Source organism: Mobula birostris, chromosome 9, assembly GCF_030028105.1.
Source record: "Mobula birostris isolate sMobBir1 chromosome 9, sMobBir1.hap1, whole genome shotgun sequence".
Lineage (NCBI taxonomy): Eukaryota > Metazoa > Chordata > Chondrichthyes > Myliobatiformes > Myliobatidae > Mobula > Mobula birostris.
The window spans coordinates 93431392-93458801 of NC_092378.1; the positions used below are offsets into that span (position 1 = coordinate 93431392).

General features: G+C 43.4%; 3 protein-coding genes across 5 annotated transcripts in view; 2 read left to right on the forward strand and 1 right to left on the reverse strand.

Moving 5' to 3' along the window:
• The window catches only part of tmem184a (transmembrane protein 184a), a 103193-nt gene extending 88017 nt beyond the window's left edge, over positions 1-15176 (forward strand). Inside the window, exons 7-9 of the mRNA XM_072268394.1 lie at positions 6228-6397; positions 7649-7846; positions 11513-15176. Of these exons, the coding sequence (XP_072124495.1) occupies positions 6228-6397; positions 7649-7846; positions 11513-11757 (613 nt within the window). The 3' untranslated portion in view covers positions 11758-15176. The remainder of the gene's footprint in view (positions 1-6227; positions 6398-7648; positions 7847-11512) is intronic.
• Positions 8242-18528, reverse strand: mettl4 (methyltransferase 4, N6-adenosine). Its single transcript, XM_072268396.1, has 2 exons — positions 18418-18528; positions 8242-15103 (listed from the first exon to the last, which is right to left on the reverse strand). Exon 2 carries the CDS (start codon positions 14836-14838, stop codon positions 13576-13578), a length of 1263 nt encoding a protein of 420 aa, XP_072124497.1. The 5' UTR covers positions 14839-15103; positions 18418-18528; the 3' UTR covers positions 8242-13575.
• Positions 18529-25086: 6558 nt separating this feature from the next.
• mafk (v-maf avian musculoaponeurotic fibrosarcoma oncogene homolog K) overlaps positions 25087-27410 on the forward strand; it is a 30664-nt gene continuing 28340 nt past the window's right edge. Inside the window, exon 1 of one of the 3 annotated variants that reach the window (XM_072268400.1) lies at positions 25087-25178. The gene's annotated coding sequence lies outside the window, so the exon portion shown is untranslated. Of the gene's footprint in view, positions 25244-27410 lie in introns of all 3 variants that reach the window. The other 2 variants (XM_072268399.1, XM_072268398.1) reach the window with 2 other exon arrangements.

The following is a 27410-nucleotide window of genomic DNA, read 5'->3' on the forward strand; positions in this document are numbered from 1 at the left end:
TCCTCATCGATGCATGTTTTCAGTGTGTGCCCATCTGGAGAAATCAACGATAACAGAACATTACATTCACAATTGCCATAGGACTGGCTTCGACAACACAAAACTACTATGCCGCGCCAATAGCTTTTGGGACTCCCTGGTGAAGGAAGCCATTGAAATAAAACCAGAGAAAAAGAATTTTAACAAAGACGAAGGTCTCCCTCCAAGTAAGAACTGGAATTCGATTGTATACAAGGTGGGACAGTTGATGAGGACTAACCAATCAGGAGGGCTAGACAATGGGGGTAATATACCACCGAACTAGACATGCCTAGGTATCAACCCTGATGATCGTCATCAAAGTGTCAGTTAAAATCAGTACCTGTACTTGGCTGAAAGCTTGAGATGAGTTTATTAGTGCGGTAGGTTCATGGGTTCCATATCCATTCAGAAATTGAATGGCAGAGGGGAAGAAGTTCCTGAATCATTGAGTGTGTGTCTTCGGGCTTCTGTACCTTCCCCCTGATGGTAGGAATGAGCAGAGGGCATGCCCTGAGTGATGGGGGTCCTTAATGATGGATGCCACCATTTTGAGACATCGCTCCTTGAAGATGTCCCGGATACTACAGAGGCTAGTGCCCATGATGGAGCTGACTGAGTTTACAAGTCTCTGCAGTTTATTTTGATCTTCCCCCCCATAGCAACCTCCCCATACCAGATGATGATGCAGCCAGTTAGAATGCTGTCCATGGTACAGCTGAGAAATTTGCTAGTGTCTTAAGTGACATACCAAATCGCCTCAAACTCTTAATGAAATCCTAAACACAAGAAAATCTGCAAATGCTGGAAATCCAGAGCAACACACACAAAATGCTGGAGGAACTCAGCAGGTCAGGCAGCATCTGTGGAAATGAATAAACAGTCAATATTTTGGGCTGAGACCCTTCATTGGGACTGGAAAGAAAGATGAGAAGTCAGAGTAAGAAGGTAGTGGGAGGGGAGGAAAAGTACAAGGTGGTAGATGATGGGTGAACCCAGGAGATGGGGTGAGGGTGAAGTAAAGAGCTGGAAAGTTGATTGGTGAAAGATCAACCCTACCCTCAAATTTACATGGTCCATTTCTGACACCTCCCTCCCCTTTCTCCATCTCTGTCTCTATCTCTGAAGACAGTCTATCTACCAATATCTTTTATAAACCCATTGAATCTCACAGTTACCTGAACTATACCTCTTCCCACTCTGTCACTTGTAAAAATGCCATCCTCTTCTCTGTTCCGCCATCTCTGCTGTATCTGCTCTTGGGATGAGGCTTTATATTCTAGAGCTAATGAGATACCGTCCTCCCTCAAAGAAAGGGGCTTCTCACGCTCCACCATCAACACTGCCCTCACCTGCATCTCTTCCATTTTGGCATGTCTGCCCTCAGCCCATCCTCCCCCGCCACAACAGAGATGGGCTTCCTCTTGTCCTCACCTACCACCACACTAGACTCCGTGTCCAGCACATAATTTTCCGTAATTTCCACCGTCTCCAATGGGATCCCACCACCAAATACATCCTTCCCTCTTCCTCACCCCCCCCTCCATTTTCCACTTTCCGCAGGGATCGCTTCCTCTGCGACTCCCTTGTCCACTCATCCCTCACCTCTGGCACTTATCCTTGCAGGTGAAGCAAGTGCCACATCTGCCTCTACATCTCCTCTCTCACTACCATTCAGGGCCCCTAAGAGTCCTTCCAGGTGAGACGATACTTCTCCTGTGACCTTGTTGGGGTTATCTGGTGGCCTCCTGTACATCGATGAGAACCGACGTAGATCGGGAGACCACTTCACAGAGCACCTACCCTCCACCAGAAAAAGCGAGATCTCCTGGTAGCCATGCATTTCAATTCTACTTCCCATTCCCATTCTGAGATGTCAGTCCACGGCTACTGCCGCGATGAGACCACACTCAGGTTGGAGGAGCAACACCTTGTATTCTGTCTGGGTAGCCTCCAACCTGATGGCATGAACATCAATTTCTCAAACTTCCAGTAATGCCCCCCACCCCCACCCACCATTCCCCATTCCAGTTTCCTTCTCTCACCTTATCTCCTTGCCTGTCCATCACCTCCCTCTGGTGCTCTTTCTTCTTCCCTTTTTCCATCGTCGTCCATCCTCTCCTATCAGATTCCCCTTTCTCCAGCTCTTTATCTCTTTCACCAATCAACTTCTCAGCTCTTTACTTCACTTGCAGTTTCACCCATCACCTTGTACTTCTTCCTCCCCCCCCCCACCTTCTTACTCTGACTTCTCCCTTCCCATTCCTGACAAAGGGTCCAGCCCAAAACGTCAGCTGTTTACTTCTTCCATAGATATTGCCTAGCCTGCAGAGTTCTTCCAATGTTTTGTGTGTGCTCTCTTAATGAAATATAGCCACTGCCATGCCTCATTTTTAACTGCATCAATATGTTGGGTCCAGGATTGATGCTCAAAGATATTGACACCTGGGAACTTGACATTGCTCACTCTTTCTATGAGTACTGACTGGTGTGTGTTCCCTTGTCTTACCATTTCCGAAGTCCACATCAGTTCTTCGGTCTTACCGATGTTGGGGGAGGGAGGGCAGGGAACGTCGACTCAGACCATGAGAGGCCTGTGTGGGGCATTTTCATGCCTTACAAGGTGCAGATTGGAAGTATGTGTGGGGCGCCACTCCTCACACCAGACACTAGAGTAATGTGTGATTAAGTGCCTTGCTCAAGGGCACAAACACACTGCCACAGCTGAGGCTCAAACTAGCGACCTTGAGATAACTAGACGAACGCCTTAACCACTTGGCCACGTGCCCAACACAATGTTGGGTGCAAGGTTATTGCTGCAACACACTTAACTAGCTGATATATCTCACTCCTATATGCCTTCTCATCACCTTCTGAAATTCTGCCAACAGTAGTTGTATCGGCAGCCAATTTATAGATGGCATTTGACCTATGCCTAGGTGTGGAAATAGCGCAGTGGGCTAAGCACACATCCCTGGGGTGTGCCAGAGTTGATCATCAATGAGGTGGAGATGTTATTTCCAATTCACACAGGTTGATGTCTTCCAGTAAGGAAGTCAAGGATCCAGTTGCGGAGCCCTGGTTCTGCAGCCTTTCGACCAGAACATTAGGAATGATTGTATTAAACGCTGAGCTGTAGTCAATAAGCAACATCCTGACATAGGTATTTGTATCGAGGGTCTCATTCAACCTCCTCCTCTATTCTGCCATTCATTCATGGCTGATTTTTTTCAACCCCATTTTTCTGTGTTCTCCTTGTAATTCTTAACCCACCCATCAATCTCTGCCTTAAATACATACAATGACTAGCCATCTATATCTCTCTGTTACAATAAATTCAACAAATTCACTATCTTCTGCCACAAGAAATTCTTTCTTATCTCAGTTTTAAAGGGATGATCCTTTGTTTTGCAGCTGTGCCCTCAAGTCCTCAATTTACTAATAGAAATGCCCTGTCCAAGTCCATTCTATCCAGGCCTTTCAGTATCTGGTAGGTTTCAATGAGATCTTTCCCCACATCCTTTTAAACTCCATCGAGTACAGGCCCAGAGACATTAAACCCTCCTCATGTTAAGTCTTTCAATCATTTTTGTGAATCTTCTGGACACTCTCCAGGGCCACTTCATCCTTCCTTAAATAAAGGACCCAAAGTTACTCACAATTTTCCGCATGCAGCCTGACCAATTCTTTATAAAGCATCATCCTTGTTTTTATATTCTAGTCTATCTGAAAAGAATGCTAACATTAAATTTACCTTCCTTATTACCCACTCAACCTGCAAATTAACCTTAAGGGAACTCCGAAAGCCCTTTGCACCTCTGATTTCTGCATTACTTCCACATTTAGGAAAAGGTTTACACTTTATTTCTACCAAATAGCACAGCCCACACTTCCTTATGCAGTATTCAACCTGCCACTTCGTTGCCCACTCTCCTAACCTCTCTAGGTCTTTCTGCAGACTTGCTGTCTCCGTAACAATACCTTTCCTCTGTCTGTCTTTGTATAGTTTGCAAATCTGGCCACAAAGCCATCAGTTCCTTAATCCAGATTATTAACGTATAAATTGAAAAGTTGCAGTTCCAACACTGATCCCTGCAGACTAGCTAAAAGCAGTCATCTTGAAGAGTACCCCTTTACTCCACTAATTTCTGCCAGTCAGCTGATCTATTCAAGCATTTTCTCTCTAATACAGGGGTCCCCAACCTGGGGTCTACAGACCCCCTTGTTTAATGGTATTGGTCTGTGGCATAAAAGAGTTTGGGAACCCCTGCTCTAATACCATGGGCTCAAATCTCATTCCTGTGTTTCCCATGTTCTCAGGGTCTTGCTGATGATTTGAAGCTGGCTGGAAAAGCAAGTGTGGAGGAGGGAGGGGTATGGGGTACATTGGGTCTGCACGAGGATAGAGGGTGGCTGTGAGTGGCTAAAATATGGAAGATGGAATATAATGTGGGGAAACGTATGGCTCATTCTAGTTCCCCCTTAGCAAGAATAGAAAACTATTATTGTTTAACCAGAGAGGGAGACAATGCTGTAGGGGAGGATTTGGATGTAAATATAGCAGAGGATGTTGAGGAACAGCAAGCAACTAGGAAGCAAATGTAATGGCCTTTATTGCAAGAATAATAGATTAATAAAGAGAATACTCCTGTGACAACCTTCGCCTCTGCTCTGGTCTGTCTACTCAAAGTTGACAACTTCTGTTTTTATGTTCTTGCTGCAGCTTCTGATGTTTATATTTCTTTTCAAAGGTTTACCTAGGCAGTTTTAATCTTTTAATTTCTATCACCTGAGTAAACCTTCATACATTGAGACATAGCTTTCAAGCTTGTTAGTATTGCAACAGAAAAAAACAAACTGCTGGACGAACTCTGGGTCAAGCAAAATCTATGGAAGCATTTCAGCTGAAGTCCCTGCAAAGAGACCGATGGTGTAGAGAGACAATAGCCGATGTATTGAAGTGAGAGGGAGGGTGAGACAGATGATAGATAGGACCAGGTAAGGGTGGAGGGGCTGATGAGCAGTTGAAGATGGAGGTGGAAATGGGGGGTAGTAGTGACACAGATGCTGATAAGGACAGGTAGAAACATATTTATGTATGGAATGACCTGCCTGGAGGGTACACAATTACCAACGGCACTGTATCTCAATGCAAATGTTGGGTATTCGGTGCAGCTTGGGTGTGTTGGAAGGGTGGAGGAGAGAAAGGTGCTGAGAGGTGATAGGTGGAACCAGATGAAGGAGAAGTGATAAGTAATGGAACCAGGAGGGGAAAGGAATAAGAAAGATGTACCAAGGAAGAGGACATGTTGATGGATAGGCTATAGACAATGTGCATAGCAATCAACATGAGCTGCTGCTTGTTACATGCCATTTCAGCTCCCCTTCCCATTCCCACGTCTGTTCTTGGTCCTCTGTACCGCTACAGTGGGGCCAAATGCAAACTAGAACAGCACCTCTATTCCACTTGGATAGCTGACAGCCCAATGATATGAGCATTGAGTTTAACCGATGTCCCGTGTTCCTTTCCTACTTCCAGCAGTCCGCCAGGTTCCTTTTCCCTTTGTTCACCTTTCTCCATCCCTCCCTTTGTCACCAGGACTTGTTACCCTTCCCCACCTTGTTCCATCTGCCCATCTACCTCCCTACCTGCCTCTGCCTCATCCCCATCCCCATCCACACCCCTCAGTTTCATCCATTTGCTGTCTTTCCTCTACACCAGCAGTTCCCAGCCATGGGTTCACACACCCCTAGGTTAATGTTAGGGGTCAATGGCATAAAAAAGGTCGGAAACCCCCGTTCTACACTCTCAGTCCTGATGCAGGGTTCAACCCAAAACACTGACAGTCCTTTTAACCCGACAGATGATTCTAGACTTCCAGAGCTTTGCCAGCAGTTGTTTTTTTTCTTATTTTGCAGCATATTTCAGCATCTAGAGTCTCATGCCTCGAATATCCCAACAGACTTTACAGTTCATTATTTCAGTTGCCCTTCCAACTATTATTAACATTTTGTGTCAAAGGTTCCTGTTCAGGAGTTCCTGTGCACCTATCAGAGTGACGTACTTGTAAGAGATGCGGCAAAGAATTGACATTAAAATATGTGATATAGAACACAAACTGCACTAGGCTGATAATTAATTTCAAAATAAATGCTTGAAGTTTGATCGAATTGTCTTCCCAGCTAATTATGACTTTTCATTTTCACAGTGTGAGAAGTGGATACCTATATATCACCATTATTTATAACATCTCTGTCAGCTTGGCACTTTATGCACTGTTCCTCTTTTACTTCACTACCAGTGAGCTGCTCAGCCCATTTGATCCTGTCTTGAAATTCCTGACAGTGAAGTCAGTAATTTTTCTCTCATTTTGGCAGGGTAAGTATCAATATAACCCACAAAGATTTTATCTGAATGACTCAATTGAGAAAAGAAAGATATTATGTTTAAGGGACAATGGAAATTAAAATAAGTCAATAGGAGGGAGATGCCAATTTTAACTTTTTACTCAAAAATTGATGGTAAAAATAAACATCTGGACATAACTTTTGGGTACATGGAGCTTGTCAGCCTGGGAAGGCAGTCCATCTGAGAGAGGGAAAACTCTGATTTCAAATCTCTGCTGCCTTGTGACCATACCCACTCATGGAAAAGGCTTTGGGAGTAAACCCTGAGGACAAATCGGGAGCTGGAGTCCCTAAGGCAGTTCGACGTTGTCTTCAACCTCGTTCTGGCAACTCCTGTGACGACACTGGTGCCAAGCTGTATTGGCCCTTGCCCTTTCCTTGGACAACATCGGTGTCGTGGAGAGGGGAGACTTGCTGCATGCGCAACTGCCGGTCTTCCATACAACCTTGCCCAGGCCTGCGCCCTGGAGAGGAGAAGCAAGACTTTCCAGGCACAGATCCATGGTCTTGCGAGACTAACGGATGCCACTGGACATAACTTTTAAAAAATGTTAGGAAAAAGTTAAATGACATGATTTTCTAGAATTGTAAAGATTGAAGAAGTTTTCTTTGGGTTAGAAATTTCAAAATATATTCATGTCAGGTAAGGGTAAGAGACATGAAAACTGAGTTCAGTATCAGTTGGAGGGAAGTCACTTAAACCTTTCATTTGAGGCATAATGATTGATAACCTGAGCAAATGTCAGAGGGTCAGGTGAAGGCTGTTATGTATTCATTCAAATGGTTGAGTAATTTGAGCAAGTTGTTAGTATGGTGGATAGATTGTTACCTTGCGTTTAGAATATAATTCCACACAAAAATTTTATTAAAAGGATATTAAGGATCAATTGCCATTATTTGGAGAAGATATTCCTTGCATGTCATAGCCAAACATTGTAGGGGCTAAATACAGATTCATTAGTCATTTCTTTCTGCTCTGTGAGGTAATGTTTTGCAGAGGATTCCTGTACATTAAATAACTGCTTTTGTTGGTATAAAAAATTGGCAGACTTCAAGACAACTTGTGTTTGAGGGGCTGTATGTGTTGGAAGCATGTTGAAGGCTCGAGCTCATTTTACCATGTTTGATCTAAATTTGGAAATTTAGAAATGTTTTCTTTCTGTTACCATTTATATGCAAGTTGTTGTATCTGCTAAAGTGAATTGTTTTAATACTCCCCCAGGAATGTTGCTAGCAATATTGGAGAGATGTGGAGTAATCCCAGAGGTGCAGATTATTGATGATCACGAAGTCAGGGCGGGAACAGTGGCCGCGGGCTACCAAAATTTTATCATCTGCATTGAGATGCTGTTTGCTGCTATTGCCCTTCGCTTTGCCTATCCTTCCCAAGTGTACGCCGAACAGGGTGGGACGACACAAGGTAGGAATATCCACTGCTGCAAATGTGTGGCACAAAATAAACTTAAAGCAACTTAACTAGGGAGTTGGAATGCAAGGTGGAAAATACCTAGGTTGGATCAAAACATCTGATATAATCAACTTGTGTAATAACAGGTCACAATTAGTGGGTAGGTACTGGCTTCTCCTCTTCTGAGCCAGAGTTAAACTTATTACTTGACAGCACTCACTAGCTAGAGTAACAGAAAGATGGAGTTACTGTGGCCACAGGGACAGTGAATTAAATGATCTGGAACAAAGTGATTCTGGATTGTTCCAACAGCTCATCTGGTTCATTTATGTTCTCTGAGGAATAAATTCTGGTGTCTGCCCAGTGTGCCTGATATTTAGAATACAAGAAATGGAAGCAAGTCGTCAAGTCAAATTTATTTATAAAGCACATTTAAAAACAAGCCATGTTGACCAAAGTGCTGTACAAACCATAACAGGTAGCTAAAATCACAAATACAAGAAACACAGATATAAACAACAAGGCACACAGCTTATAGGCACAAAATTAACAACACATGAGCCTAAGCACAAGCCAAAAATCAGCCACATCAGGAAGATTCAAATGCTTGTGAATAAAGGTAAATTTTGAGCCTGGATTTAAAAGAGTCAATGGAGGGGGCAGATCTGATAGGGAGGGGAATGCTGTTCCACAGTCTAGGGGCTACAATAGCAAAGGTGTTGTCACCCCTGAGCTTAAGTTTAGATCGCGGGACAGCCAGGAAACCCAAGTCAGCCAACCTGAGGGACCTGGAAGTAGAAAAAGGGGTTAGAAGTCTGTGATATAGGAGGGAGCCAGCCCATTTAGGCTTATAAACAAATTTAGGGCTTTATAAACAAACAGGAGAATCTTAAAATCAATTCTAAACCGTACTGGCAGCCAGTGAAGGGAGGCCAGGATAGAAGTAATATGGTCCCTCTTCCGGGCACCAGGCAGAGTAGGCCATTTTGCCTCTTGTGCCTACCCTGTCACTGTAGCTGATGTCGTTACATAAACACTACTTTCCTGCACGAGCCCCATGTCCTGTAGTATGCTAAAGTTTATTGATCAGCAGCTGAGCCTCCACATCCCTTGTTAGTATGGAATTCTCAACATTTGTTAGTTTGTCCTTAATGACCGACTGCTTATTTTGAGACAGTGACTCCTGTTTCTGGACACTTTCGCTAAGATAAATGTTATCCCTCCATTTACCTGGTAAGCCTTATCAGAATTTTCTATGTTTCAATAAAGCCACTAATTATTTTTTTCTGGAGTCTAGTGATTGCAAACACTGTCCCCATATGAAAATTCCTTCTGTTGTCCCAGGAATTAATCAGGTGAGCCTTCATTGCAACCCCTCTGTCCCAAATACTTTCTTCTATAGGTAGAGAGACCTAGAGACCAATGAATTGTTGTACGGGAAGGAGACAGAGGGCTTAGTAACACATTGTCATGACAATATTTCTCTCAATGTCAGCAAAATAAAAGAGCTGGTTCTTCAGACTTCAGAAAGGCAGACAGTGCCTAGGTTGATGATGATGAGGTTGAGAAGTCCCTAGGAGTGACTATCATCAACAACCTGTCCTGGTCAAACTACATAGATGTTGTAGTCAAGGAAGCTTACCAATGCCTTTAACTTCCTCAGGAGGCCAAAGAAAGCTGCCATGTCCCTGTTAACCCCTTACCAATTTTTATCAATGCACCACAGAAAGCATCCTATCTGGATACATAATGGTAACTGCTCTTCATGTGACTGCAAGAAGCTGTAGAGTATAGAAACACGGCACGTAACAAACCAGCCTCTCCTCTATGAACTCTGTCTGTACTTCTCACTGTATCACTAAAACAGCCAGCGTAATCAAAGACCCCAGCCATTCCAGACATTCTCTCCTGCTGGGTAGAAAATATAGAAGCCTGAAAGCACGTACCACCAGGCTCAAGGCCAGATTTTATCCTGCTGCTACAAGACTACTAAATGGTTCCCTAATGCAGTACGACTTTTGACCTCACAATCTACCTCATTATGAACTTGCACCATGCTCAATCACTACATACGCTACATCACTACTAGCCCTGAAAGCAGGTTAGCACCAGTGTCAAGGACAGCTTCTACCCCACTGTTATAAGAACAGTAAGAGTTACCCTTAATAGGATAAAATGGAAACTTGACCTCACGATCTACCTCTGAGTTTGCACCTATCGTCTGCCTGCACTACACTTTCTCTGTAGCTGTTACACTTTATTCTGCATTGTTATTTTACCTTGTTCCACCTCAATGCACTATGCAATAATCTGAGCTGTATGAACAGTATGCAAGACAAGCTTTTCACTGAATCTGGGTACATGTGACAATAATGAACCAATTCCAATTCCAGTACCAGTTCGGGACACAATACAGTATTTCAGATGAGCATCCATTAAACATTATTAATGTTCTGCTCAAACCCTTCTTTAATGAAAGCCAATGAAGCAAAACATTTCATTCAGGGGAGAATTAAAGTCAGACAGATGTTCACCTCTCTTTACAGAATTAAATACAAGCAATTCTGCAGATGCTGAAATCTAGAGCAACACACACAAAATGCTGGAGGAACTCAGCAGGTCAGGCAGCATCTATAGCGAGAAATAAAGTTGCTATTTCAGGCCGAGACTCTTCACTGGTCCTGAAACATCGACTGTTCATTCCTCTCCATAAATGCTGCCTGACCTGCTAAGTTCCTCCAGAATAAAGAACAACTCTCATGACTGCTGGCTTGAGAGAAAGAAAGAAAAAATATCAAATAAAATTGGTGATGAGTTTGGGTTTGTGTCCATTATAGTTGAATAGCATGCCAATGGTTAGGGTCCTGCTCCATCAAACTTGAAATGAAATGCCGTGGGGTAGATCAAGGGCAGGGAAACTGGATTGGGATCGATAGGTACTTGATTGGTGGCACATGCATGCTGGGTTGAAGTGCCTGTTCTCTTGCTGTAAGATCCTATAAATCAGAGAGGTTCCCAGGAAAACTACCCATCCAAAACGGTTCAAATCATTGCTGAGTGGGGAATTTGCATCGAGTGAATGCCTGTGACAACCTCAGGCTAAATCACTTTAATCTGTCAATCATTCCATTATCCCCAGGGAGGTAGGACATGCTGCAGAAACCAGACTCTGTACCTCAGGGAGTATTGTACACCATGCAGAAACCAGTCTTGTGTGTGAGCTTGTAATGTGAAGAGGGGAATGTGTCCTGTGCCCTATCCACTTCCTAAATCCTGTGCGGAAGTATTCTTTTGGGACTTTATATATCTTTCACCATTGATCAATTTGAGTTTCAGCAGTGGAAGACTCGAACTGTTTCTCACGTCCCACCCTGCCTCAGCTGTTGGGTATCCTTCTTTCCTCCCTCATCCACATATCTGGCTTCCCTTTAAAATCAGCTATGTACCTCAACCACATGGCTTAAATTACTGGTGTGGTAATCCTGATATGGATTCATATGTTAGAGATTTATAACTCAGATTTCGGTTAATAATACAGAACCAAAAAGTACTCAACAGTAGTGATGATCGCAGAACTACCAAACTGTCATTCAGAGAAGGCCCAAGGCTCTCACTGATGTATCAAGCTTTGCCTATGGTTAAACCTCTCCTGACTGCCTCTCCCCTCTGTACCTACAGGTAGCACGGCTCCCATGCAGAGCATATCCAGTGGGCTGAAAGAGACCATGAATCCCAATGACATTGTGCAGGATGCCATCCACAATTTCTCCCCAGCATACCAGCAGTACACACAGCAGTCAACCAAAGATGAGGTGATGCCTAGGCACAACGGGCACGTCCTGACTCAAGCATCTAGCCATTTTATGAACCGACGAAAGAAAGGCGAGAAGACCATCCTCATCAACTCAGAGGATGAACTGTAGACTGTGTAGTTTCCGTTTCATTTTGCATTATTTTTTAAAATACTGAGATGACAAGAGATAGATGGTGGCCAGCTTCTCTTGTGCATCAGTTCAGGGATCAGGAATTACATATTTCCCTTTGCAGTGAACTTAACTATGATCTTCAGTTTCTCACAGCGTTGACATTAAATAGATTCCTAATTCTGAGAGTAGATCTGAATATGGAGGCAAATGGAGCAACATCTGGAAATTCCACCGAGTGAAATTTCCATTTCCCAGAGCTGTCTCACAACTAAAGATCTGTGTGTTTAAAGTTGGAGTTACTTAATGTTTGTCAACTTTGTTACAGCAGTGCCGATTACTACAGCTGAGACTCCCTCCCCTCTGTGTTGGGTGAGACAGGAGTGGTGTTTACAGTGAAGACTTTCTCATCTTTGTATATCCACAGACTGGTGCTTTCTTTAGCCCTTCCACACCCATGATTCCTTCCTTTTGCTGCATGAAAAGGGGTATGAAAAGGCAAGAGGATATATTCTTTTCTAAGCAGAATAGCATTAAGGGGTAAAGGTTTGGGAATTACCAACTGGGGCAGTGGTAAGGTACATTTGTTTCACAATAAATTTGGAGAGACAGAAGGTCCCAGCATCAAATTGGCTTAATTTGTTCATATTGTGGATTGTCCTGTGTCAACAGTGACCATAGCTGGAGAAGGATGAGGGGGCTTATATTTTTGTAGCCCTCCAGCAGCATAGAAAATAAATCATATTCAGCAACTTAAACTGTACCCTTTCTCATGCAGTAAAGTAGTTGAATGTGCCAACAGTTACTTCCAGGATGAAGTGTGGATATTGCAGGTGTGGTTCAGCTTGTTACTTGGAATGAGGAAACAATATCAAAGCTCCATGTAACTCAAGTAATTAAAATTTAGGTGACCACAAATGTTCCAGGGAATAGAGAGGAATGTGTATATTGAACCTTGCATGAGTTAAGGCATTGAATGCATTATTAGTTATGAGGCAATTGGATTCTGGATTTTTCTACTTGATTCTTGCCTTGTCAGAGATTATTGCTGCTGTTGTATTCCATATGTCTCCAGAGCAACAGCTTTGTTTACTGCAAAATCAGAATGAATGTCAGTCGATAATGCACTGATTTTATCATATAATTGTTTTTCAGGGAATAGCTATTTGAAAAATCGTAGTTTACTAGGAACAAAGGTTAGATGCATAAGCAAATGTTGCTTAATCACTGGTTTCACTGGTTTGTACAAGAAATAGGAGGCGCTTTAAAATTTTTCAGAAGGTCAGGAATGCAAATAGGCCCTCTGCCACTATTTGTAAAGATATATATTCTGATTACAACCTGCTGGAGTATAATGAGGCATAGTGGATTAACACCAACTCCAGCTCCTGAAAATTGCACTGGTAATGAAGAGGTGCAGTCTTTTAAATGAAATATTATATCAAGGATGGATGTAAAAATCTCATGGGCATTATTTTGAAGAGCAGGGGTGTTGTCCCCATGTACTGGTTCACAACACTAATCTTCCTGACGGTGCTGACCACAGGGTTGTACTGTGCACACACAGGATGCCAATGTTTGGAACCGTAACTACAGAAGTATTTTGGTGGCGGAACATTCTGAGCTCCTGTAAAAATCATTTTTGGGAATATATCTGAAATTGGATCATCAGTCTCCTTCCATATAAAACTTAAAACAAAGGTGAAACACAACAGTTTTTAAAAAGCGATCTATATTATAACACCAATAGTCTTTGGCCCTCAGATTGTAAACGTTCAGAGTTTTCAGCTCCAGGAGGATGTGGGTATCAATGAACTGTCACCGAGGGAGCAATGGATCAGATGGTGAAGGTGCGTGTGAGCAGCAGCAGCTTTCACCTCCTTTCTCTGGGCCCAGCTCCTGGAAATAGCTGAGGTGCTGGAATCGCAGCACCTCATTCCCCCAACTGGTCCACCCAGGCTGCAGGTTGCGAGCAAACAGTTCCAGGCACTCAGCATTACATGGGATAAATCCTTTCAGCACTTCCCCCAGAGGAGGCTTGTGAGAATGAAGTGTGCAAGGCACACTGACTATAAGCTTGTGGTCAGGTACTGTGACGCTCCTAGTGCAAGGTTCTCCACCCTGCTGTGCTGGGCTTCCCATGTAACGTCCAAGGACTAGGATCTCATAGGGCTTCTTGTGAACAGAGTCCAGTGGCACCACAAACTCTCCATTCTTGGTCACCTTCACCCAGTGCCACTCAGCCACCACTTCCACCCACCAGCCGGGGTACAGCTCCTCCTTGACGAAGTGGAGGTGCTTCTGTCGATTGGTGACCCAGCACACTACCAGGCAGCCAGGGGCAGAGAGGAGTGGCACAGGGAGCTGGCGGATCTGCCAGGGGAAAAGGTGGCTGTAGCCCTTGCATCTCTTAAGGGACTTGTTCTCCCAGGGGGGGTCCAAAGTGATCACGTCATACTTCTTATAGCCTAAGAGTGGCTCCATGCGGGAGATGTCCGACAGCAGGAAGGTACATCGCGGTGGGAGCAGATACTGGTGCCCCATCAGCCTCACGAGCCGGGCACAGCTTGAGCTGTTCTCTGTCAGACAGCCGAGGGGTTCCAGGTCTGCCGCCGACTCACCAGTTAAAACCTGCACCTGCCTCTGGGGTTCTTCCAGTAGCTGCTTGGCCATGAAGCAGAGCTCTACCAGCATGGAGTCTGCTGGGACCAAAGCTGTCCCTTGCTCTCTGCTGCCTGTGTCCTCCACTTCCAGATGTTCCACCAGCTTTTGGGTGCCATTCCGGATTGCCAGACTGACCTTGTCATGGTACTCCAGAGCCTCCACCTGTCCCTGGTTCAGCTCCTGACCCTTCCTCTTGCGCTTGCTGCCTTTCATACTTCCGTCATTGACAGCTGACCCCTGCCCCGCAGTTTTGGTGTCAACAATGTAAGGCTTCTCCATTTTGAAGTATTCTGCCCTGAAGACGTACCTGTGGCAGTGTCCATCAGGGGGAGAGTGGTGACAACATCTGTACAACTGGTTGATGTAAGCCTGATGATCCACAAGCCAGCCCACTGGCTCACTCCTGACCACAGACATTTCTTGATATTGGCAAGCGTGCTGAACTTGACTGTCTGCCCCCAGCTAATGCCCTCTCTTCCTTCCTGAAATAAATTGCCCCTTTACACTTCACCCATTTCTTTAATTAAATGCCTTCCCGATAAGTTCCACTTGCCCTCACACTGAGGTTGTCCCTTCAACTCAACAGTGCATCCGCTGAGAAAGCTCTCAGCATATTGCAGCCGTTAGCACCTCAATAGCAGCAGACCCATATCTTCAGAAAGCCAGAATGGAAAGAAGGAATCTGTGGATTTAAACCAAAAGAAAACATTAATTCATTGGTAAGCAATAATAAATACCTTTTAAGTATAACTAAATTGGTTTATTATTGTCATATGTACTGTAATACAGTAAAAAAAACCTTGTATGCCATCTATACAGACAATTTCACAGCGTATTGAAGTAGTACAAGGGAAAGGTAATAACAGAGTCCAGAATAAAGTGCTACAGTTACAGAGAAAGGGCAGACAATCAGGTACAAGATGGATTATCGGGGCAAGTCCAATTAATTGTATGAGAGGACCATTCAATAGAATTATAACGTTAGAATAGAAATTGTATTTTAAAATGCATAGTGGTTGGAGCTGCAACACTCTCTATAGAGGATGGCTTCTCCATTCTCATTTAAGAATAACACCTGGCCTTTGAAATTATATAACATTCTATGACAATATGGAACACCTAGACCTGTAGACACAAGAGAAACGCTGGAAATCTTGAGCAAAACACACAAAGTGCTGGAGCAACTCAAGAGGTAAGGCAGCATCTACGGAGGTAAATAAACTATTGAATTTGTGGGCCAAGAAGGCATGACCCACAGAGTTCCTCCAGCATTTTGTTTATGTTGCACCGAGACCCAGCACCTTTCCTTCACAGAAGTCTTTACTCTTCAGTAAAACCACGCTGTTCATGCTTCGGCTCCTTGTCAAGAGTTGATCCCCAGTGTTGTGTACTATGAGCCAGTAAAAGGGCCACAATATCACAAACCCTCTCTCAAACCCTCGTGTCTATACAAAAAAAAAACACTCCGACATATGCAAGGAAAAGCAGAGATCTTCCTTGTGTCTTGCCTGGTAGTTCTTCTTTATACTGTACCATTATAAAGGAAGAGCAGATCCGACAACCATTTCTGATTGTCAAACTCCGCAAATTGGCTGCCACACCTTCTACAAATACTTCATTAACTGTAATCTTATTTGGAATATTGTGAGGTTCTGAAAGTTGTATAGAAATGCATGCTCTTTGCACACTTCTGAATTGTCAATGTCACAATTTAGAAAATTATAATGGCACTGAGGACTGTGAATCCTTTGAAAATCCTCCTAGCAAGAATATGTTTAAAACTGAGGTTATATGGAAAGTTGGGATGGGGGAAGAAACACACACACAAAGCACTGGAGGAACTCAGCAGGTCAGGAAGCATCTATGGAAAGGAACAAGCAGCTAATGTTTCAGGCTGGAGACCCTTCATCCAAGACTTATTCCGCATGAGGGAGAAATTCAGCCACAGGCTTGGGGAATCTCATGGCCAAATCCTGTTAAGATTCTAATAATTACAACATCAGGAAAGGGTGACTTGAAAAGTGTATTTTAGATGCAGAGATAATGTTCCTGTTCCCTCCATTGGTGTGTCCAGGGTTGAGGGGTTACAGTCTCAAATTGAGGGGTCGACCGTTCAGAACACTGCTGTGAAGAAAGTTCTGATGAATCTTTGTCAATCAGAATTATTTTCACTGACTTAGCAAGACGTGAAATTTGTTTTGTGACAGCAGTACAATGCAAAGATGTAAATTGAAGTATGTAACAGAATAAATAGTGCAAAGAGAAAGGAGTGACGAGGTACTCTAAATGAACCTTTCAGAAATTTCATGGCGGAAGGAAAGAACCTGTTTCTGGTAGAAGTGACAAGAGGATGTACGCTCAAAATGCTGGACGAACTCAGCAGGCCAGACAGCATCTATGGAATAAAGTATAGTCGATGTTTCGGGCCAAGACCCTTCTGCAGGACCCTGGCCTGCTGAGTTCCTCCAGCACTGTGTGTGTGTTGCTCATATTTCCAGCATCTGCAGATTTGCTCGTTCGAGAATGTATGCTATATGGTGAGGTTCCTTAGTGATGGATGCCCCTACCTTGAGGCACTACCTCTTGAAAATGTCCCCAATAGTGAGGAGGGTTGTGCTTGTGATGGAGTTGGCTAAGTCTACATTTATTCAAGGCAGAGTAATAGATTTTTAGATAGTAATGAAATCAAGTAGTGAATGCAAGAAGGCTGCCACAGTCTTATGGAATGGCAGAGCAGGGCTTAGGGGTTCAGTGGTTTACTCCCACTTCGATTTCTTGTTCTGTAGATATTATTTTATTTATGGGAAAACCAGATCTAATAGATGAACTTCAACTAAATCATAGATGTTCTCTCTGTGAGACTAATTCATTCCCTGCTGGTCAGTTTTGGAATCTCACTGAAGCAGACCACCCTTCTTACATTTGGTGAAGGAACAATGCAGATGATGGGGCGTCAAAACTCGTTTTGTGCTTCCACATGTTAAAACCATAAAATTCGTTTAACTCCGTAATGTCAAACAAAACGCTATGCATTTGTCAGCTCTGGCAATGAGCTGATTCCAGTTTTTGAGACTGGAATTATGTCAGCTCTTGTGTTTATATTTTTAGGGGAAAATAACATGATTTAATTTACTGATAATGGCCAGTGTCACGTACAAGTTCGCTGTGTGCCATCCTAATACCTGGGAGTAGGATCAACCCAAGCAACCTTTGCATCCTTAATAAACCTCCTTCAGTTCAAATGTCTAAAACACATTTGTATGTTGTACTTTAGATTTGTACTGACACCAGAAAGCTGTTAGATTTTTCTGACGTTTTACTTCAAGAACTACAATTTCAAATCTACCTTGACTGAGTTTGAAAGTAAAAATAATTTTTGAATATATTGGAGACTTTGGTTTCTTGTTTTTTTAATGTTGCAATAAACGTTAAATTAAGTTTAAAATAAATTGTATCTAATTGCAGTTGTTTTTGAAGAGACCCTCCTAAATGAGAAATATAAGGGAATGAATTTATAGCTGGCAAAGCATGACAAACACTTTGTGAATATCACCAGATCACTTTATGGGGTAGGGATACGAAGGTCAGCTCGGGAGAATTCCCTTTATATAAAAAAAGACGGAAGATTTAATAAAGCCACCATGGATAACACACTGAGGGTCAGCTGAAAATCGCCAGTGTGACCATTCAGCTCTGCATTTGGCTTTGAACTCATTTTCCCACACGGCAGTGATGGCGTCAACAGACAACCTGGCAAAACTCCAAAGCAAGTCAGTGGTGAAGGCTTCGGGGTTCTAGAACCAACACTAACGGGTGGAATTGAGGCATGAAGCTCTGAAGTAGTCTCCTCCTGTTCCTAAACTCATTCCTACAGGTTTCAGCATTTGTCCAAATTGCCAGATGCACTGGTTTAACTTTAATGGAAGGAACGAAACGCCGCCTGCCGCAGATGAACTCGAACTCTTTCTGAAATGTGGTTTAAAAAGCGACACTCACTTCACTACTGTCGGTCAGAGCTCCTCCATTTGGTTCTCTGCTGAGGAACTAACCCGTCACAACGCCCAACCTGAGACAAGCACTTGCTCACTTGGATCAGACCCGGACAGCGACACATGACAGGAAATTACATCGAGGAGGAAGTTGCATCGCGCTGATCTCTAGCTGAACGCCAATTACATTCACTCAATTTACAGAAGATTAAGACTGATTTCCTGTTCCCATTGTAGTCCTACTATTTCCGCCGCCTTCCCTTCCACGTGTGTGTCCATTTCACACTGCTGTTTTCTCTGTTTATCATTCTTGCCTAGCCTCCTGCCGCCTTGCAGCACTGTAGCATTTTTAATATTGTAAAGTGCACCGCAGGACCCACCTCCATTGAGGTAACCGCCCCCAAGGACAGTGAGCTGTCTTCCCCTTGGTGCCCGATGACCGATGTCCGTGGTGGAGTTCTGGCTGAAAGCAAAGGCAAGTGTGACTGCCTACCCAAATCAAATGGCAGGGTTATCCGAAAGCTTACCATAGTGCAATGTGCATCGTTCTCACCTCAGGACTCAGGGCTGTCACAGACCTGAGAGCCAAGCGCAAAATTCAGGATGACACAAATCAAACGGCACTGAGAACATGGTGCTGACAGAGAGAGAAGCCGACTTTCATTCAGATGGGACGTTAGAACGAGCCAAGTCTGATGCATACAAGTTAACAGATATATTTCACCGGTTAAGGTCTTGGGGACCATAATATGTAAATACCAGTCCTTATTTATTCAATGCAGGCTGGCCTTTCAACGACAGAGACTATTCTAAAAACATGTTCTTTCCACCATTTCTCTTGGTTCTTCCAATCCTTAAGACTCCATTCCGCTGAATTTCTGAGGAGCCAGGTTATAAGATGTTGACATGGGATTGAGTCACATTGACACTTGCCACTGAATCTCTGAAACCAGTTTCATTAGGGATGGGTGGGGGGAATGGGGAGTGTTATTGGATGAGGAGACAAAAGATTTTATTAGGCATGCATCATGGAAATAAAACTGAATCACAGTATATATATATATATAGTCATTAAATTAGGTAATAGTGAGGCAGTGTTCGTGGGTTCAACGTTCATTCAGAAATTGGATGGCAGAGGGGAAGAAGCTGTTCCTGAATCGCTGAGCGTGTGTCTCCGTGCCCTGTACCTGAGAAGAGGTACCTGGGTGATGGGGGCCCTTAAAGATGGATGCTGTCTTTTTGAAGCATCGCTCCTTGAAGATGTTCTGCATATTACAGAGGCTAGTACCCATGATGGAGTTTACAGCTCTCTACAGCTTGTTTTGATCCTGTGCTGTAGCTGCCCTCCCCCACAACACCAGAATGCTCTCCATGATACATCTGAAGAAATTGGTGAGAGTCTTTGGTGACATACCAAATCTCCTCAAACTCCTAATGAAATACAGCTGCTGCTGTTCCTTCTTTGATAGGCCCAGGACAGAACCTCAGAGATGTTGACATTCAGAAACTTGAAATTGCTCATTCTTTCCACTTCTGATCCCTCTATCAGGATTGGGTGTTTTCACTCGTCTTAAGACCATAAGGTATAGGAACGGAATTAGGCCATTTGGCCCATCAACTCTAGAGCTGTTGGGAGTGGTTCAAACTAAGATGGCAGAGGAATGGGAACCAGTATGATAGAGCTGAGGATGAGCCAGCCTGTTTACAAGTAGATGATATAATATGTAATATAAATATAAGGAAGGACAGCCAATGATTGTGTACATCTGAGACAGAACAAAGAGTTAAGTTGTACCACAGAGGCAATATTCATAAGGTCAAAGAATGCAGGACTGAAGGTGCTTTGTTTAAACGCAAATAGCATTTGGAATAAAGTGGATGAACTCATGGTGCAATTAGAGATTGGCCAATATGATATTGGGGGCATCACTGAGTCATGGCTGAAAGAAGGTCATAGTTGGGAGCTTAATATCAAAGGATATCCTTTTTACCGGCAGGGCAGGCAGGAGGGCATACCTCTTGATAAGAGATGGAATTACATCTTTATAAAGAGGTGACATAGGGTCAAAGGATGTTGAATCTTTGTGGGTGGAGTTAAGAAACTATTATGGGAATCATGTATAGGCCTCCAAGTATTAGCCAAGATGTGGGGGTAAGATTGCAAAGGGAGCTGGAAAAGGCATGTAATAAGGGTAATGACACAATTGTAATGAGGGACTTCAATATGCAAGCGGATTAGGAAAATCAAGTTGGTGTCGGAGTGCAAGAGGGGGAATTTGTTGAATGCCTACAAGATGGCTTTTTAGAGCAGTTTGTGCTTGAGCCTACTCGGGGAAAGTCTATCTTACATTGGGTGTTGTGTAATAACCCAGATCTTATTAGTCAGCTTACTGTAAAGGAACCTTTGGGAGGCAATGATCATAATATGATTGAATTCATACTGCAGTTTGAGAAGGAGAAGCCCAAATCACATCTATCAGTATTGCAATGGAATAAAGGGAATTACAGAGGCATGAGAGTGGAGCTTGCCCAGGTGGATTGGAGGAGGATACTGGCAGGGATGATGGCAGAACAGAGGTGACTGGCGTTTCTGGCAATAGTTCAGAAGGTGCAGGATAGGTACGTCCCACAGAAGAAGAAGTTATCAAATGGCAGGGCTAGGCAACTGTGGCTGACAAAGGAAGTTATGAACTGCAAAAAGCCAAGGGAAGAGCATAAAAGGGAGCAAAAGTGAGTGGGAAATTGGATGATTAGGAAACTTTTAAAATCCAACAAAAGGCAATTAAATAAGCTATAAGAAGGGATAAGATGAAATATGAGGGCAAACTAGCCAATAATATGAAGCAGAATACAAAAAGATTTTTCGGTTATATCAAGAGTAAAAGGGAGGTGAGAGTTGATATTGGAACACTGGAAGATGATGCTGTTGAGGTAGTAATGGAGGACAAAAATGGCAAATGAACTTAATAAGTACTTTGCTTCAGTCTTTACTGTGGAAGACATTAGTTGTATGCCAGAGGTCCATGAGAGTCAGGGAGCAGGAGTGAGTGCCATTGCTATTACAAAGGAAAAATTGCTGGGCAAGCTAAAAGATCTTGAGATGGATGTCACCTGGACTAGAGTGTCTACATCCCAGAATCCTGAATGAGGTTGCTGAAGAGATAACCTCATGATCTTTCAAGACTGGAAGGTTGCAATTATCGCTCCACTCTTTAAGAAGGGAGGAAGGCAAGAGAAAGGAAATTATAGGCCAGTTAGCCTAACCTTAGTGGTTGGGAAAGTGTTGGAGTCTATTATTAAGGATGAGGGTTTGAGGTACTTGGAGACTAACGACAAAATAAGTCAAAGTCAGCATGGTTTCTGTAAAGGGAAATCTTGTTGACAAGTAGCGAGCAGGGTGGATAAAGGAGAGACAGTGGATGTCATTTACTTGGATTTTCAGAAGGCATTTGATAAAGTGTCTCACATGAGGGTGCTTAACAAGATAAAATCCTATGGTGATACGGGATATATACTGGATAGAGGAATGGTTGAAAGACATGAGGCAGCAAGAGGGATTAATGGGGACCTTTTCTGGTTGGCTGCCAGTGGCTTATGGTGTTCCTCAGGGGTTTGTATTGGAACTGCTATTTTTCACATTGTTTGTCTGTGACTTAGTGGAATTGATGGCTTTGTGATAAAGTTTGCAGATGATATGAAGATAGGTGGAGGGGTAGGTAGTGCTGAGGAAGCAATGCAATTGCAGCAAGACTTAGACAAATTGGAAGAATGGACAAAAAATTGGCAGATGGAATATAGAGTTGGGAAATGTATGTTTATGCATTTTGGTAAAAGGAACAACAGTGCAGACTATTATCTAAATGGGGAGGAAATTCAAAATCAGAGGTGCAGAGGGACTTGGAAGTGCTTGTGTAAGACTCCCAGAAGGTTAATTCACAGGTTGACTCTGTGGTAAAGAAGGCAATTGCAATGTTGGCATTTATTTTAAGGGGAATAGAATATAAAAGCAAATAGATAATGCTGAGGCTTTATGAGACACTAGTCAGTCTGCACTTGGAGTATTGTCAACAGTTTTGTGCCCCTTATCTCAGAAAGGATATACTGTTATTGGAGAGAGTCCAGAGGAGGTTCACGAGGATGATTCCAGAAATGAAGGGGTAAACATGTGAGGAGCATTTGGCAGTTTTGGGCCTGTACTCACTGTAATTTAGAAGAATGCATGGGGATTTAATCGAAACCTACCAAATGTTGAAAGAACTAGACAGGGTGGATGTGGAGAGGATGTTTCCTATGGTGTATGTACCCAGAACTAGAGAGCACAGCCTCAAAATTGAGGGGCGACCTTTTAGAACAGAAGTAAAGAGGATTTTTTTAGCCCGAGAGTAGTGAATCGTGAAATGCTCTGCCACAGACTGCGGTGGAGGCCAAGTCCGTGGGTATATTTAAAGCACAAGCTGATAGATTCCTGATTGGTCAGGCATCAAGGGATATGGTGAGAGGGCAAGTATGTGGTGCTGAATGGGATCTGGGATCAGGCATGATGAAAAGGCGGAGCAGACCCAGTGGGGTGAATGGCCTCATTCTTCTCCTATGTCTGATGGTCTTCAGTCTGCTCCACCATTTTATCGTACCTGATCCAATTTTCCTCTTAGCCCCAATCTCCCGCCTTCTCCCCGCACCCCTTCAGACCCTAACCAATCAAATATCTATCAACATTGCCTTAAATATGCATAAAGGCTTGGCCTCCACAGCTAACTGTGGCAATAAATTTAGCAGATTAACCACTCTCTGTCTAAAGAAATTCCTCCTCATCGCCGTTCTAAAAAGGGTGACCTTCTATTCTGAGGCTGTGTCCTCTAGTCCTAGACTCTCCCAACCTAGGAAACATACTCTCCACAACCACTCTATCAATGCCTTTCAACATTCGATAGGTTTCAATTGGGTCATTCCTCATTCTTCTGAAATCCAGTGAATACAGGCCCAGAGCCATTGAACGCTTTTCATATGATAAGCCGCTCAATCCTAGAATCATTTTCAAACCCTTTTAACCCTCTCCAGTGTCAACACATCCTTTCTAAGATAAGGGGCACAAAACTTCTCACAGTATTCTAAATGAGTCCTCACCAGTGCTTTATAAAGCCTCAGCATTATACCCTTGCCTTTATATTCTAGTCCTCTTGAAATGAATGTTAACATCGCATTTGCCTCCCTCATCATCGACTCAATCTGCAAATTAACCTTTAGGGAATCCTACACAAGGACTCCCAAGTCCCTTTGCACCTCAGCATTTTGAATTTTCTCTCCATCTAGAAAATAGTCTACACTTTTATTTCTTCTTCCAAAGTGCATGACCATACACTTCCCAACATTGCATTCCATCTGCCACTTCTTTGCCAAATCTCTTAATCTAAGCCCTTCTATAGCCTCCCTACTTCCTCAAAAAGACCTGCCCCTCCGCCTATCTTCATATCACTGCAATCTTTGCAACAAAACCATCAATTCCATCATCCAAATCATTGACATATAATGTAAAAAGAATCAGTCCCAACACAAACCACTGTGGAACACTGCTAGTCACCAGTAGCCAACCGGAAAGTGCTCCATTTATTCCCACTCTTAGACTCCTGAGATCAGCCACCACTGCTTTATCCATGCTAGTATCTTTCCATTAATACCATGGGCTCCTAACTTGTAAAGCAGCCTCATGTGCGGCTCCTTCTCAAAGACCTTCTGAAAATCCAAGTTCACAACATCCACTTTGTCCTTTGTCCTGCTTGTTATTTCTTTGAAGAATTCCAACAGATTTGTCAAGCAAGATTTTTCCTTGAAGAAACCATGCTGACTCTGTCCTATTTTATCACATGCCTCCAAGTACCCTGAAACTACATCCTTATCAATCGACTCCAACATCTTCCCAACCACTGAAGTCAGACTAAATGGCCCACAGTTTCCTTTCTTCTGCTTCTCTTCCTTCCTGAAGAGTGGAGTGACATTTGTAACTTTCCAGTCTTTCAGAACCATTCCAGAATCTAGTGATTCTTGAAAGATCATTATTACTCTTAGCCTTTCTGAAGTCCACAGTCAGTTCTTTCATCATACTGACAATGAGTGCAAGGTTGTTACTGTGACATCACTCATCTTGCTGATATATCTCGTTCCTGTACGCCCTCTCGTCACCATCTGAAATTCTGACAACAATAGTTGTGTCATCAGCATCTTTATAGATGGTATTTGGGCTGTGCCTAGATGCACAGTCATTGGGTATAGTGAGAGTAGAGCAGTGGGCTAAGCACACATCCCTGAGGTGAGGTAAGTTACACCACAGTGTATAATGACTTCTTGCAGACAATTCTACAATTTTATTCCCCTTTGTAATTATCTTAATTTTACATTAAACACAATTATATAATATATAATAGCAATAAATATATAACTTTTGTAATGTTCTCAACTGATACAATATTTTGTATAATTTCAGCATTATGTATAATTTAATGGTAAAATATTATGCACAGTTCATCTGTAGTGTTGCATGTTATACATTATGGATATTGCATAGTGAACACTACTATCTATTTCGGATTAAGGATTAACAATTTATACAGCATATAACATTTAGCACAGTTCTGCTAATATTCCGTTTCTTTTGCTATCCTGCCTTTCCCGCCGCTTGCAGGAAAGCAGTGACGTCACCGGAATTTTCATGAATGAAATCACGTGGACAAACAGCGACTGACGTCAGAGCTGGTTCCCGGAACTGGTGACCCGGTAAGAGCGCGTGTGGACCCTGTCGGCTGGTCAAGCGCGCACCGCTGGATGCGTGTTACAGCGAGGTAGGGAGGGGGTGAGGGATAGAAGAGGGTCTGAGAGGGAAGGGTAAGGGAGGTGGGAGGGACTATAGAGGTGGGGCGTAGGACGTGGAGGGAAAGTGGGTTGAGGCGGAAAGTGGTGGGATTATGGGCTGTGTTGGGGTGGAGGTTGCAGAGTGGGTTGAGGTAGATCGGACAGCAGAGTGTACATGGGGATGGGAGGGAGGTGAAGGGACAATTAAACGTTGTTGATGCTAGGAATGGGATGGGGAAGCAGAAAATGCTTGGGGGACAAAATGGGTCTTTTGGCATTATGGAAAATGGGAATCCCTTCAGAAATAAATCCTTAAATATACACATAATTTTCAGTTCCTGGCACTGATAGCCCAGTGTGCATTTCCATCATCTATGTTGTACATAAATACTAGTAACTTGGGCAGTGTATTATGTATTCCACAATTTCCAATAAATTTCTACAGTGCGCTGAAGACAGCACAAATTCACAGAGGTACCTGCGGTAACACCTGATCTGCAGCAGCCGCTGTCTCTCAACTTCAGTGACCCGGATTTAATGCTGACTCTTGATGCTGTCTATATGGAGTTTGTACACTGTCCCTGTCACCGTGGGGTTCCCTTGGTTAGGCCAGTCTTCTCCCACGTCCCAAAGATGAGTGGGTTGTTAGATTAATTAGCCACTGTAAGTTGCTTCTAGCGAAGGTTGATGGCTGGACTGGTGGGAACCTGGGGAGAGTAGATTACAGGAGAAATTGGATTGCTCTGTGGTATGAGAAACCATAGTGTCTCAGATCAGTGTCTGTTCATCAGGCCTGGGAAAGTCTCTCTCACTCCGTCAGCTCTGACAGAAGTGATCAGCCTGAAATGTTGATTTTGGTTTTCTTTCCACAGTTACTGCCTGACCTGAGTGCTTTCATTTTATAGACAAGCAGAATTGTTCATTTAAAATATTGATATCAGTGTACTTTACAGATATTACTTCGGTAACAGTTCAGAACTGTGAGAGACCCTTCATTTATTTTGTCCAGCTTGTTACCACCAGAAGTTGTCTGAAGTTCCATACTATTCCTCCAACATGCCCACATGAATTGCCAACGTGCAGGGCTGGGTAGAAAGGGAACAGGTACCAGGAAATCATAAAAGTCAGATGCTAAATCTAAGTATTGGTATTTGGAGAGGCAAAGTCCAGCAGGTGATATCACCTCACTGTACGTCAGCATAAGGTTTCAGAGACCTTGGAGGCACATGAGAAAATAGGCCAGAGCCAGCATGGTTTTCTGAAGGGACATTCTTGCCTGACAGATCTGTTGGAATTCTTTGAGGAAGTAACAGGCAGGATAGACAAAGGAGAGTCAGTGAATGTTGTTTACTTGGATTTTTCGAAGGCTGTTGACGTAGTGCCACACCTGAGGCTGCTGAACAAGATAAGAGCCCATGGTTATACATGGAAGACAGCAGAATGACTGGGAGGAAGCAGAGGAGAATAGAGGGGGCTTTTCCTGGTTGGCTGCTGGTGATTAGTTGTGTTTCGCAGAATTTGGTGTTAAGTCTGCTACTTTTCACATTTTATGTTAATAATGTGGATGATGGAATGGGTGGTTTTGTGGCTAAGTCTGTGGACGATATGAAGATAGGCAAATGGGCAGGTAGTGTCACGGAAGCAGAAGGGACTCCTTTGGGGCAGATGAGGCCTGTACAAAAGGGACAGGTTGCACTTGATCCGAGCGGACCAATATTCTTGCGGGAAGGTTTACAAGAGCTGTTGGGAGTGGCTTAAATAATATGGTGGGGGGATGGGAGCGCGGGGTGAGCCAGCAGGTTTACAAGTACTTGATGGATGTAACATGAATGTAAGGAAGGACAAGCAAATAATTGGGTACAAATACAGACAGAGCGAAGAGTTAAGTTGTACCACAGTGGCAAATTTCAAAAGGCCAAAGAATGCAGGACTGAAGTTGCTGTATTTAAACGCACGTAGCATTCAGAGTAAAGTGACAAGCTTGTGGCGCAATTAGAGATTGGTTGGTAGGATGTTGTGGGTGTCACTGAGTTGTGGCTGAAAGAGGGCCATAGTTGGGAGCTTAGCATCAAAGGTATAATTTGTGAGCGAAGAGTTAAGTTGTACCACAGTGGCAAATTTCAAAAGGCCAAAGAATGCAGGACTGAAGTTGCTGTA

What these genes read in the sequence shown, in the direction of transcription:
- mettl4 (XM_072268396.1), bottom strand. Translation starts at nt 14,838, where the DNA reads ATGTCTGTGGTCAGGAGTGAGCCAGTGGGCTGGCTTGTGGATCATCAG.